Source organism: Vigna unguiculata, chromosome 3 (genome assembly GCF_004118075.2).
Source record: "Vigna unguiculata cultivar IT97K-499-35 chromosome 3, ASM411807v1, whole genome shotgun sequence".
NCBI classification, from domain to species: Eukaryota; Viridiplantae; Streptophyta; class Magnoliopsida; order Fabales; family Fabaceae; genus Vigna; species Vigna unguiculata.
The window spans coordinates 55,821,135-55,833,368 of record NC_040281.1 but is presented as its reverse complement, the minus strand read 5'-3'; the positions used below and the strand labels follow the sequence as shown (position 1 = coordinate 55,833,368).

Below are 12,234 nucleotides of genomic sequence, written 5' to 3'. Positions count from 1 at the left end.
ATAATTGATGACATTTTATTCATTATTCCAAGTATACATAGAAGGAGAAGACCAGAGTTGGCAATAATTTAAAAATTGACATCAATGAACACGGGACAGTTTTTTTTTTTTTTCTCACTTCAAACACTTTCTAATCATAAAGTGTATTATGAAATTTTCTTTTTTCCAAAAATGATAAAGTTTGGTTTCAACTTTCACTCGTATACAATTGAATAAAGTTTGGTTGCAAAAAGTAAGGCTATCTTCACACAAACAAAAGAAGAAAAAAGAAAGAAGGAAAGGGACAACACATCTATTTTGTCAATTCTAAATTTTGAAATAGACATTTATTTTTTTACATCATTACTAAAATAATAATCATATTTTTATTTTATTTATATTGATATTTATAGTAAAATAATAATCATATTTTTATTTATTTATAAAGAAAATAAGTGGAAATGAATGTTGACGAAGTGAAGTAAGAAAAGTGATTTCACGAATTTCATGGATTCTACCATTTGAGAAATCCTTTTTTGCTTATGATCTAGAGATGAATTTTTGTGCGTTTTTCAAAAGTTTAAATGAAAATTGTAATAATCTGATTTTTCATTGAATTAGAAGAAAATAAAATTATTATCCTCCATTTCTCTACAAATAAACACATTAAAAAAATTTCTCTTAACATAAAGTTTAAAAAATACTAAAGTATGTTGAAGATGTTATATATAAATTCTATATGTATTTGTACAAGAGATGATAATATATGTTAATGTCACCTTAATAGTTGATAAGAGTTCATTTTATTCATTCATCACCTTTTATATATAGTTAACTAAAAGCTTTTTGATATGAAGATGTACGGTCAAATTGATGTATTTTTGACGAATTCTTGCAGAATGAGAAGAAACATAGTACAACAGCTTGAGTTCAAAAATCAAAGCTTGAGCAACTCAAAGGTGGTTTCAAAAAAATTCAAAATTTGCTTCCATAGCTTAAGTAGAGGAGATGGTGCCTAAGCCACATGAGGAAAACTCTACCATGAAGCAACTTGAAACACCAAGTTCTAGAGCTCAATCATGAAACAAATTCACAATTGAAGAAAGCTTCATGATCAAACAACAGGAACAAGCTTTGAGGAAACCTTCCACGGAAAGAAAATTCACAAGTTTGGCCACCATGTTTGAAGTTAAAACCAACCCCCAAATTTTTATAAATTAAAGGGCTTTTATGAACCAGAATTCCATAGTAGATTATAGTTTTCCTCTCTCAATTCACTTGTAATATCTTAAGTTAGAGGAGACATGAGGAATGGACAACTTCTCCTAGGATTGAATGTTAGGATCATCATGAGTTGTTGAACTTCCTCATGTTAGGATTGGATGTAACTCTTTTTATTTTGGTACTGTTTTATTCAATTATTCTTTCATATCTTAGTGATTAAGTTTACATTTCATGTGTGATGAACTGATCAATCATCCATTGCATAAATAACTTGAGTTATGTAAAAGTTAATTCATCTTATAGATCCAATTGAATCATTTCAAGCTCTTAGGAGGCAGACATACCCTTATATGACTTAGCTGGTGTAAAGGGTCTTAATCGTTAATGCAAAATTTGAATATCTTTAGATCCTAGTCTTCGAGACATGGGCCCAGGATTACATTACTATACTTTCAGGAACAATAAATGAACTTTGTTAATTCAATGAAACACTAACTATGCATAATAATATAGTAATGAAATTCAATCCTAACACGTTTTATACCACTGAATTATTTAGTGTTAAGTAAGAGTTATGGATTATTATCACTTTACAATCAAAGCAATCACAAATCCAAATAGTATCACGAGTTTTGATGAAAGTTATTCACATCCATGTGTATATGACACTTAGTACCACAATCAAATTAATGCACTTGCTGGTGTGATTAATCTCAAACCGGGACATCATCAATACCCTCCTTTATTAGATTTGTGTTATTATTCATCTATGTGTACCAAGTATATTTATATCATACTATCTTACGGATAAAACAAAATGATAAGCTACTAAAATAATTATACTAAAATAAATAATATACATAATATATAAATAATTTCATAATTCAATCTTTTTTTCCTTCCATAAACCTTATATTAGTCATTAAAAGAATATTCAACCAAACTTATTTATTATTTTTTTCTAAAAGATTGTTATTCAATATACTTTTAGATATTAATACTTGACACAATTCAAGATTTGATTTATAAATAGATCACAAAATCAATAATCAAGATAAATTTATTACATCTTATGCACATGCTCTTATAATATTAACGTAACTCTTTCTTGGTTTGTCATCACATAATGTCTTAATTTACAATATTTAAACTATTAGTGAAACATGGAGTCTTTATTAATCATATGTTCATGTACTCAATAATAAAAAGTATTAGACATGTGAGTGAATGCAAACTCCACATCCTAAAACAAATTCCATGAGGTTAAATCAATATGAAATTACACTACTTTACCATCTTAAAGCAATGTAATTTAACCACTCTGTTCTAGAGTAGGTTTCATCATTAATAGTGCGATAATTCCATTATATACCTAATGCATCAATTAACATGCAATATTGTTTAAACCTTTAATTCAATGAGGTAATGGTTAATTTATTTCTATGGCTGAATTGTTCTCGACACATTTTGCGCACTTGCTTTCTAGATTTAAGGAGTTCAAGGAGCGATGTAGAGTCTTTGAGTGAAAGAAAAAAAAATCATTTATTTGGTTAATGTGTTGTCAACAAATGTCACACACATTTGTCCTTAGCTTGAAGAACTCAAAAAATTAAATGAAGACTTTAGATGAAAGAAAATTTTATTTCTTTAGACAAGTGTTCTCTACACATCTTATGATGTGACTCCAAGGTTGAAAAGTTTAAGAAGCAATATATTATCTATAACATTATTTAGTCTTGGAATGTCATATCTTAATAGGATTTTAATGTTTATAAATGTGAAGGGTACAATAATTATACTTATTAGATATTAGATAAATACTATCTAACAATTAATAAAAGGTGTTGCTTAGTATACAAGTTTTAACTTTACTTATGAATAGTAAGAGTGAATAGAATTTATGGACATTTTTTCTATTTCATGTGTAATTGTTTATGTGACTTATTATCTACCAGTGGTGTAGTGTGTCATCAACTTAATTATGTGACAATTTCTTCTATACTATGTTTGTCCTTTTTTAGAAAGTTTTTGGGTTTTTAGCTAAGCTTTGATGATTCAACTAGGGTAGGCACTATCTAAAAAAGTGATATTGACAAAGTTTTTAAAATTAGGATTAATAAGAGTTTAAGAGTACAAATTTAGAGGAGAATAAGGCTCTTACTCTTATGGTTATAGATTTGAGCTCTACGATTGACACTAAATGTTCCAAATGTTTTTAAGGTACATAAATACAAAAATGTAAACATAAAAACATAAAATACAAAAACAAGTGTTAATTGTTTTTTGGATTGAAGTGCTTTTGACATATTTTACACGGAGGAATTTAATTTTTAACAACTAAAAAATAATTTTTTTTTCTTTTTCTTATTTATTTTTTCATTCATCCAAACAAAAGTAGATACATTGTTTCACTTCTATCGATTTAAACAACACGTCTGCATTTATCCTATGTATTTTTTATTTTATTCCTTTCCTACTTTTTCTCGTCATTTTTCACATTTAATTATCTGTAAAAAGTTTACGCTACAAAGGTCAAGTTCCTTTTATATACGCATGTTAAAACTGAGGCTTAAGACGATGGGGACATTGGCAACTTGCCACGCCATTTTGTTTCTCTTTATCTTGTCTCACGTGTCTCCATTTTGGAGCTTAACTCCATTCTTATATGAATTGCCGCTTCATCCGTTCTTCTATTCTTTACAATTCTAGAATATTCCAACTCTCTGCGATCTTTTCTTTTCTCTTTGAAGGTCTAACAGTAAGCGAGGATCAGGTTCCAGAATCATACTGCTGGTCTCCAACAACTCAACAACGTTGTGTTCTTTGAAATTCGTTCGGAGCCAATTTCGTTTCTAGGTCATCTTCTCTGAATCGGAATTCGCCACGAGGAGCTGCAATTGCGAATGAATGAACGTCGAAAGAACATGAAGGTGAGGAGAAAGATCGGGAAGTATGAGATGGGGCGAACTATTGGCGAAGGCACCTTCGCCAAGGTCAAGTTCGCCAGAAATTCCGAAACAGGGGAGAGCGTGGCCATTAAAATTATGGCTAAGGCCACCATTCTCGAGCACAGAATGGTTGAGCAGGTTGACCTTTTTACTTCCAACTGCTCCAAAGGGAAATTATGTGTTCAATTTCCATTATATTGATGGTTTATAAATTATAACCTTTATGTTTTGGATTTTAGCTTTTGAGTCTTGTTTGGTTTCTCGTTCCTTCAAATTCATGTTGTTAGTAACGAGTATGAAGTTACATTCTTCAATTGGTATCCAAAAAACGAAATAATAAAATTAAAACAAACTAGAGGTGAAATTATTATGGGCTAGATTGTCTTTGGTTTGTGAGAAGGAGAATCAGAGGGAATGTCAAATGTTGGAGACGGAAATGGTCAGGTTGCTTGAGGGAGGCTGATTTTGAGGCATATGACATTGTCTATCACTCCGGCCTTGATCAAATCTATTCCAAAATGAGTCAAGTGAAGATTTTCTTAGAAAAACCTGTTTGGTAAAAAAGATAAAGCTCTGCACCGTTCGAAATGACTTTTGGACCCCAAATATTGACCTGTTTAAATAAATAGAAGTAATATAATGATAATAATAGCATTGTTATCATTATTCTGATATTCTTTACATTCATATTTTGAATTTGCAGTCAAAGTTGTGCATCTAAATCTATATGCTTGTCTGTGCATTTATGCCAGAATAATGATGCAGTTCGTTGTACTGAATGCTTGTTGTAATTCTTTCCATCTCTTGCTATTAGCTTTTCTAACTAGAAACATGATACCGTAGATTAAAAGAGAGATATCCATTATGAAGATTGTCAGGCATCCTAATATAGTTATACTGCACGAGGTATGTCTAGAGATATCCAATACATCAGGATTTACACCATCTTTCATCCTCTCGAATTTCTCACATTGTTCTCAAATTTTAGGTTTTGGCTAGCCAGACCAAGATCTACATAATCCTAGAATTTGTGATGGGAGGGGAACTATATGACAAAATTGTAAGTTTTTATGTTTATATATTATGATTCTTCTAAACTTTGACAATTCTCCGGTCTGACCTTAAAATTAGTAATCACTGTTGAGATGCTAACAGATTATTGTTAATGATTTGATTAGGCTTTTTATTAGATTTTGTTTGTTGTTTATGTTACAATTACACTGCTTTTGGATCTGTAGGTTCAGCAGGGAAGGCTTTCTGAAAATGAATCTAGGCGCTATTTTCAACAACTTATAGACGCTGTTGATCATTGCCATAAAAAGGGTGTGTACCATAGAGACTTGAAGGTGAAAAACAGTACATAGTATATGTATATGTGTGTGCACGTGTTTATGTTCTTGCTGTGGTAAATGGTTTAACCTTCTTTTGTTTTTGTCTTGATCAATTTGGTTTTCTTCCCTTTTGATAGCCTGAAAACCTCCTTCTTGATGCTTTTGGAAATTTGAAAGTTTCCGACTTTGGATTGAGTGCATTGACTAAAAAGGTAATAAACTAGCCTCTTATTGTGCCTAGTCTCAGAATAAAGATTTTAGAAATACCAGAAGGTGCAGAACTAACGCCTCCATCCTTTTCCGTGTCTTTCTTATAGGGTGTTGGCCTTCTTCACACCACTTGTGGGACCCCAAATTATGTTGCCCCTGAGGTAAAACTAATTATACACAACTCTAATGCCATTCCTAATTATTGCCTTTATCTTTTGATCCTCTTCCTATGGGCTCGGATTGATGGTTTGATACAATTCTCTTTATCAAGTTTATTTACGGTCTTATGGACAAATCACTGGTGATGAAATAGATAATAGTAGCAAGTTGAGGTGTTCTCTTCTCTTCATTTCGACGACCTTTTGTTTTTCTCTAAATTCAGCATGAATAGTAAAATATATAGATTATAAGCGATATTCAAACTGATATGAGGTATATATATATATATATATATATATATATATATATATATATATATATATATATATATATATATATATATATATAGACATATAGACATATAGACACACACACACAAAACTAATCAGAATTTAATTTATATTCAGTATTTAAAAAAGAGGAATTAAGGAGGACATGAGAAATAAGAAATTAATCCACTTCAAAGTTAAAGTAGTCTGATATGATTCAATATATAGGGTTAAATATTAGACCTTACTCGCAAACCCTTATCTAGGAACAAGAGGTGTCTTCAGCACAGTTAATTATTTATACATTTAATGATTGGATTTGTAATTATTGCATTTTTTTTTTCATCTCATGACATTGATATATTCAATTTATATGCCTAAGGTGAGATAGTTATTTTAGGTTGCAATTTGATTGTTTCTTCTAAGTGATTTAATTATGAGTTCATATAAATTTGATTATTTTCCGCTTATTGCAATAATTTTCATTTATCATTATGTGCTTTGATTTCTCACTGAAATGATCTTTTGTAGGTGCTCGGTAATCGAGGATATAATGGTGCTGCAGCTGACGTTTGGTCATGTGGGGTCATCCTATATGTTCTAATGGCCGGATATCTTCCTTTTGAGGAGCCTGACCTTCCAACTCTGTACAGAAGGGTATTCTACATTTCCATTATAACCTGGAAGTATACTTGAAAGAGCTAGAGAGAAGAGTGAAAAATATTGGTTATGAATGTAATAGAAAAGATCAGTGGAGCATCACTTTTAACTACTTTTGAACTTTATTTATATTTTAAATATTGAACTAATCTAACTGAAGAGAAAATACTCTTTTAAAATAATAAGAAACATTATACAACATTCATCTAGTAATTGAAGTATTAATAACAAGATCCTAATCAAACAACCTTAATAATTGATATGGACAAAAATAAAATGAGCTACTAAATTCACGGATATTTTAGAGGTGACAGAAAAATTGCCAAGGTTGAAAATATTTCTGCGGCCACCATTTATCTTTAATGGGTTATTCAAGCTTTAGTAGTTGTTTACATGCTTAACTATGTAATGTGAAAAGGTGAGATGCATTGTTCTTATGTTCAATCTTATTATATAGCAGAGCTTCATTTGTTGAGAACTTGTTTTGAACCTGATTATTAAGAAGGTAAATGTGAGAAAGTAATTACGATGGATGGATTGGTGTTAATAAGGGGGACATTGATATGGTTAGGCAACAATAGTGTGTGTAGATTTTTAGAGGGAGTGGGTGGGTGCGGGAAGGGATTCTATTTTGTATGGTTGAGGATTAAGCTGAGTCTTGGGCTGAAGAATAGGTACCCCCCTCCCTTCAAGGGGAAACAAACAGTCCGGGACTGTCTGGGGTAAGCCATGTAATAATCAAATTCAAGTGATAATAATCCCTCGGACTTTTACTATTTACTTTTATGAAAAATTGATGCTCTTGTCTTTCTTATTAGATTCCATGAGGAATCTTTTGTGAGTGTGTTTAATGTTCATTTTAGGAGTATTGGCAGATGTCAATTGTTAACCAGCTGTTAACTTGTTATTGAATTTTCTTTTTTTTAACTTGTAGATCAATGCTGCAGAGTATGTCTGCCCATTCTGGTTTTCTGCTAAGGCAAAGTCATTCATACGTAAAATTCTAGATCCTAATCCAGAAACAGTGAGTACAATTTTTCATTTCTTCGAGATGCAATTTGTTATAGCCTCTGATACAGACATACACGCATTATGCTTCGTTATGAAGTGTGTGTGCTTGTAACTGATTATCCTGACACACTTTCATAGTTACAAGTGTGTTTATTCCTATGACAATGCAACTATGTAGTGAGTTCTATAAAACAAGTATAATACTTTTATTTTTGAATTTTTTGGTTTTTATTTCTTCCTTATTTGAGAAACATAAAAATTGCAAATAGTAAAAATTGAGACAATAAATAATGTTCTTCTCATTAAAGGATATTAATATTAGTTATGGCCTACTTTTCAGCTTTTGTGGCATTTTTATGCTTCTGTAAGGTTTAATGATTTTTGCTAACACTAGAATAATTATATTTTCGTATCTATAAACATTTTTTACTAGTTTTATAAGGATTCCCCTTATCTGGGAAATTTTACACCTGATTATTGACAAATAATTGTGAATTAAATAAATTATTCATATTAATTCCAATTTAATTATGGAAGTGCAGAGGGTCAAAATTGAAGAAATAAGGAAAGATCCATGGTTCCAGGAAAACTATTTTCCTGTCAAACTCGGGGAATGTGAGCAAGTGAATTTGGATGATGTTCGGGCTGTTTTTGATGATATTGAGGTTTGCTGTTTTTTTTTTGTTCTGTTCAATTTATACAAACAAAATTTATTTTTGCAACTGTATGTTTAACCCCTGCATATCCATAGCTGCAAATACATTGTGAGTGTACAATATGTTTTGCTTGTTATCCAACAGTAGTAAGTGCTTCATTCACTGATCTGGGATAGTTGGCACTTTTACATTTTTATAGGACCAATATGTTGCTGAACAGTCAGAAATTACCGAAGGAGGTCCTTTGATAATGAATGCATTTGAGATGATTTCCTTATCACAAGGATTGAATCTTTCACCATTGTTTGATAGGCACCAGGTATCGTTTTAGTTTCATCTTCCTGCCTTAGAATCTCCTGGTTCCTCTGCGTCTCTGGCTGCCATGTAACATTTTATACTTCCACCTGCCTAGGTGGGCATTAGAGGGCATCTGATTTCAAGTTTGAATCAAAGTGGGGCAAGTTGGCTGAGAGTCGTTTTTTCAAGGTTGTCTTATGCATTGCCCCAATTGATATGCTTTTGCTGTTCTAACAGGATTATGTAAAGCGGCAAACACGATTTGTCTCCCGTAAACCAGCAAAAGTTATAATTTCTTCTGTTGAAGCTATTGCAGAGTCAATGGGTCTTAAGGTCCATTCTCGCAATTACAAGGTATAACTTCAGTTCTCTACTTTATGCTATAATGTTGAGTGGATAATCCATTGGCTCAAGATGCCTTAAGCGGATAATAAATGGTGGCGTGATGTACCAGGCATTTTTTACATAATTATGAGCAGACGTACTTTCATTTAATCCTATTTTCATCATATAACAATGCAATCTTTGTTGTTTGTAGCTTCTGCTGCTCTAATTAACTATTGTTAAATTAGTCTGCAATGTCTATCGTATCATATTAGCAAATTTACATTATTGTTTCAATCACATTACATCTCTAAGTAGGGATTGCTAATTCAAGATAGGTGATTATTTGGTTCTCTAATCTAAAGACCAGCTAGGGAATAAATGTGTCTCTCGCTTTTATTTTCTTTTCCTATCATTTCCCTAAATGTAATTTTCTTGTAGGTGAGGCTAGAAGGTGTTTCTGCAAACAAGGTTGGGCAATTTGCAGTGGTCTTGGAGGTTGTTTGTTTTTTCTTTTGTCTCTGTCGTGTTTGTTATTTTTTATTTCTGCTTGATCATATGATTAAATCATGTTTGTTTTTTCTTGAAAGGTTTTTGAAGTCGCACCATCCCTTTTCATGGTTGATATTCGAAAGGCAGCTGGGGACACTTTTGACTACCACAAGGTTAGCTTCAGTATCTACACTTATCCACATTTTTTTATTTCTCAAATGCTTTCAAGCTATGCCATGGGAATCACCAAAATGAAATATGGCTAATGCCAAAAGGGAGAGTTACCAGCACAGTTGTTCATACAAGCATGTAGAGTGACATCATTTTTGCTTATCAATATTCGTGTTCCAACTTTAGTTAAAAGGAGGGGAAAAAACTCATTAAGAATTATCATTTGTTGAGAATTATATAGTTTGGGCCAAAAGTTTGGTGCTCCAATTGGGCTTGAATAAAGTCTTTAATTTGAGCCCAATTTTAGGTCTCATACAACTATAATTAAAGTCCAAAATTGCAATAAATTGACCGACTATTTTAGCTCTTTAATACTCTTGGAATTATCTTTGCATATTTTTGCTCATTTTCTTCTCCATTCATGCCCTTATCATAAGTGAGGGTTTAAATGAAAAAATAAACATGCTAGATAATTCACAATTTTTTAAGTTATAAGCTCATTAATGAATTTTGTCATCAAACATTTTGATTTGATCTAAGTTACTTAAATAAGCTAGTCTAAAGCTTGTTACTTGCCAAACCCACTTGCTTTAGTTATTAATTCGATTGTGCTACCCACTGACAGTAACTTATATATATCTGTACTTTTTGCAGTTTTATACGAGTTTTTGTAGCAAACTCGGAAGCATTATTTGGAAACCGGCAGGGAGCATGCGAAATTCTAACACGCTTAAGCAACTGACTATATAATCCAATCCTTTGAAGTTATGAACGATGCAAATCTGCTTAGAAGTGCACCGGGAGCTTCAGCTGGTCCCCGAGTATACTAAAAAGCTGGCATGCATGCTTTGTTGGCTTAATAATCTCGAGAGAAGGAAGGAAAAATACCTGTAATCCATTATTGGGTTCAGGGAGAAATATGTATAAAGAATAAACACAATGGAAACGATGATCTTGCTTTTCATCTCCACTTATGTCTCTGGGTTTGAGACATGCTCATTATGTATAAAAAAATATGCGTGTTTGATTAAGTATGAAGTGAAATTTAAGTTAACTTTTTTATTTTTTTATTTTTTAAAGGGTAAAGAATAGTGTGAAACTGTAAGAAAAATTCTGATTTCAATATTTTTAACCATACTACTACCATGATTTTGTGGGTGCAAAGTGTAGTCCTGTGTACTCAACCCCAAAATTACGCATTTTATTTGACATTTGTCGGAGCACTAGTGTACGTACCTACTTTACCACTTGTGTGGTCACTATCTAGACTGCATCATCTCTGCTTACACAAACAGCAATTGCGACATGCGATAATAATTTAATAACTCATCACATCTACAAACGACACTGATGATTTTATTGAGAATTTGATTTGAAAACACATTGGAATCATATTCTAAGTACAGCTACGTGGCCTTTTATCAAAGGAAACTAATGCATGGAAATTTTGAAAATATAATGAATAAGTGTGAATTAATAATTGTATAATTAATATAACTTTATCATATACATATTTACTGTTTTGAAAGTCAGTTATTTTAATTACTTTATATATCATTATTAAATTCATAACATTTTAAAAAATTATGATGATGAACAAAGCTTAGTAAGTTGTGAACACACACACACATTTAACTATTTAGTTATTCATCCCAAAAAATTATACTTTTTTTAGAATAAATCCTTTATACTTTTTATCTTTTCTTTACTTTTTAAAACTATTTTTTACCCTTTATCCAAATAGATTTCCCTTTCTATCTTTCCGTTGGACCAATCTTATTATACTTTATTTTTAGGTTAGTTTCTCCTTCACTTTAAACTTATCTTGCTTTTTCTTGTTGGTTTTATATGTGAATATCACAGGGTTTTACAGGTTTAATGAATTGAAAATGTCTTCTTTTGATTGAACTCTCATAATCAATGTTTTGGTTAGTTAGGTAGTATAACTTAGAGGTATGAAGACTTTTTTGGAAAAGGGGACAGGGGGTTCTAGTTCTTTGTTCCAATTTGAAATTATTATTGCTTGATAAATAAACAACTGTCACGTAAGGAGAATTAAACTGTGTATATGATGTTTTAAAGTAATTCTATTTACTGAGATTGCATATGGATATTTGAATGAATAATTTCTAGTATGACGTATGATTTCAAATTAATGATCAGTGTTTTGTTTTGGATTGGATTGGAGTGTTGAAAATACCTATAAGCAACAAATGATATAATTGTGGTTTGAATTGTTTGTTTTAGTTGTCGTTGAGATTAAAATGGGTCTGAATGAATAAGAGGTATTGAAAATTTGTTTTGCCAAATCTGCATAATTTTTTTGTTCGGCATATATGCCACTTCAGTGACACTCAAAAAATAGTATTTATTTTATGTACAGGATATTATTGGTCTTTTAAGCAATATAATTCCTCGTTCAAGTAATGGGTTGAAGTTAAAGTGAGAGAGATGTTAAAACATTTATAAGTCCTCTGAAATTTTCATTCCTCCAGCAATTGTT

The 12,234-nt window shown here is 31.3% G+C and overlaps 1 protein-coding gene across 2 annotated transcripts; it reads left to right on the top strand.

Annotated features, from left to right (window-relative positions):
* The first annotated feature begins 3,776 nt into the window (after positions 1-3,776).
* LOC114177969 (CBL-interacting serine/threonine-protein kinase 24) lies at positions 3,777-10,817 on the top strand. 2 transcript variants are annotated; one of them, XR_003603253.1, is made up of 15 exons: positions 3,777-4,289; positions 4,995-5,057; positions 5,140-5,211; positions 5,390-5,497; positions 5,620-5,694; positions 5,800-5,853; positions 6,652-6,777; positions 7,715-7,804; positions 8,334-8,456; positions 8,647-8,766; positions 8,860-8,899; positions 8,982-9,098; positions 9,510-9,566; positions 9,659-9,733; positions 10,386-10,817. XR_003603253.1 is itself a non-coding variant. In XM_028063596.1 (14 exons), exons 1-14 carry the CDS (start codon positions 4,107-4,109, stop codon positions 10,479-10,481), a joined length of 1,359 nt encoding a protein of 452 aa, XP_027919397.1. In that variant the 5' UTR covers positions 3,779-4,106; the 3' UTR covers positions 10,482-10,801. The 2 variants fall into 2 exon arrangements, 1 of the variants encoding a protein (XP_027919397.1); XM_028063596.1 differs by lacking the exon at positions 8,860-8,899 and having other exon boundaries at positions 3,779-4,289; positions 10,386-10,801.
* Positions 10,818-12,234: the final 1,417 nt, after the last annotated feature.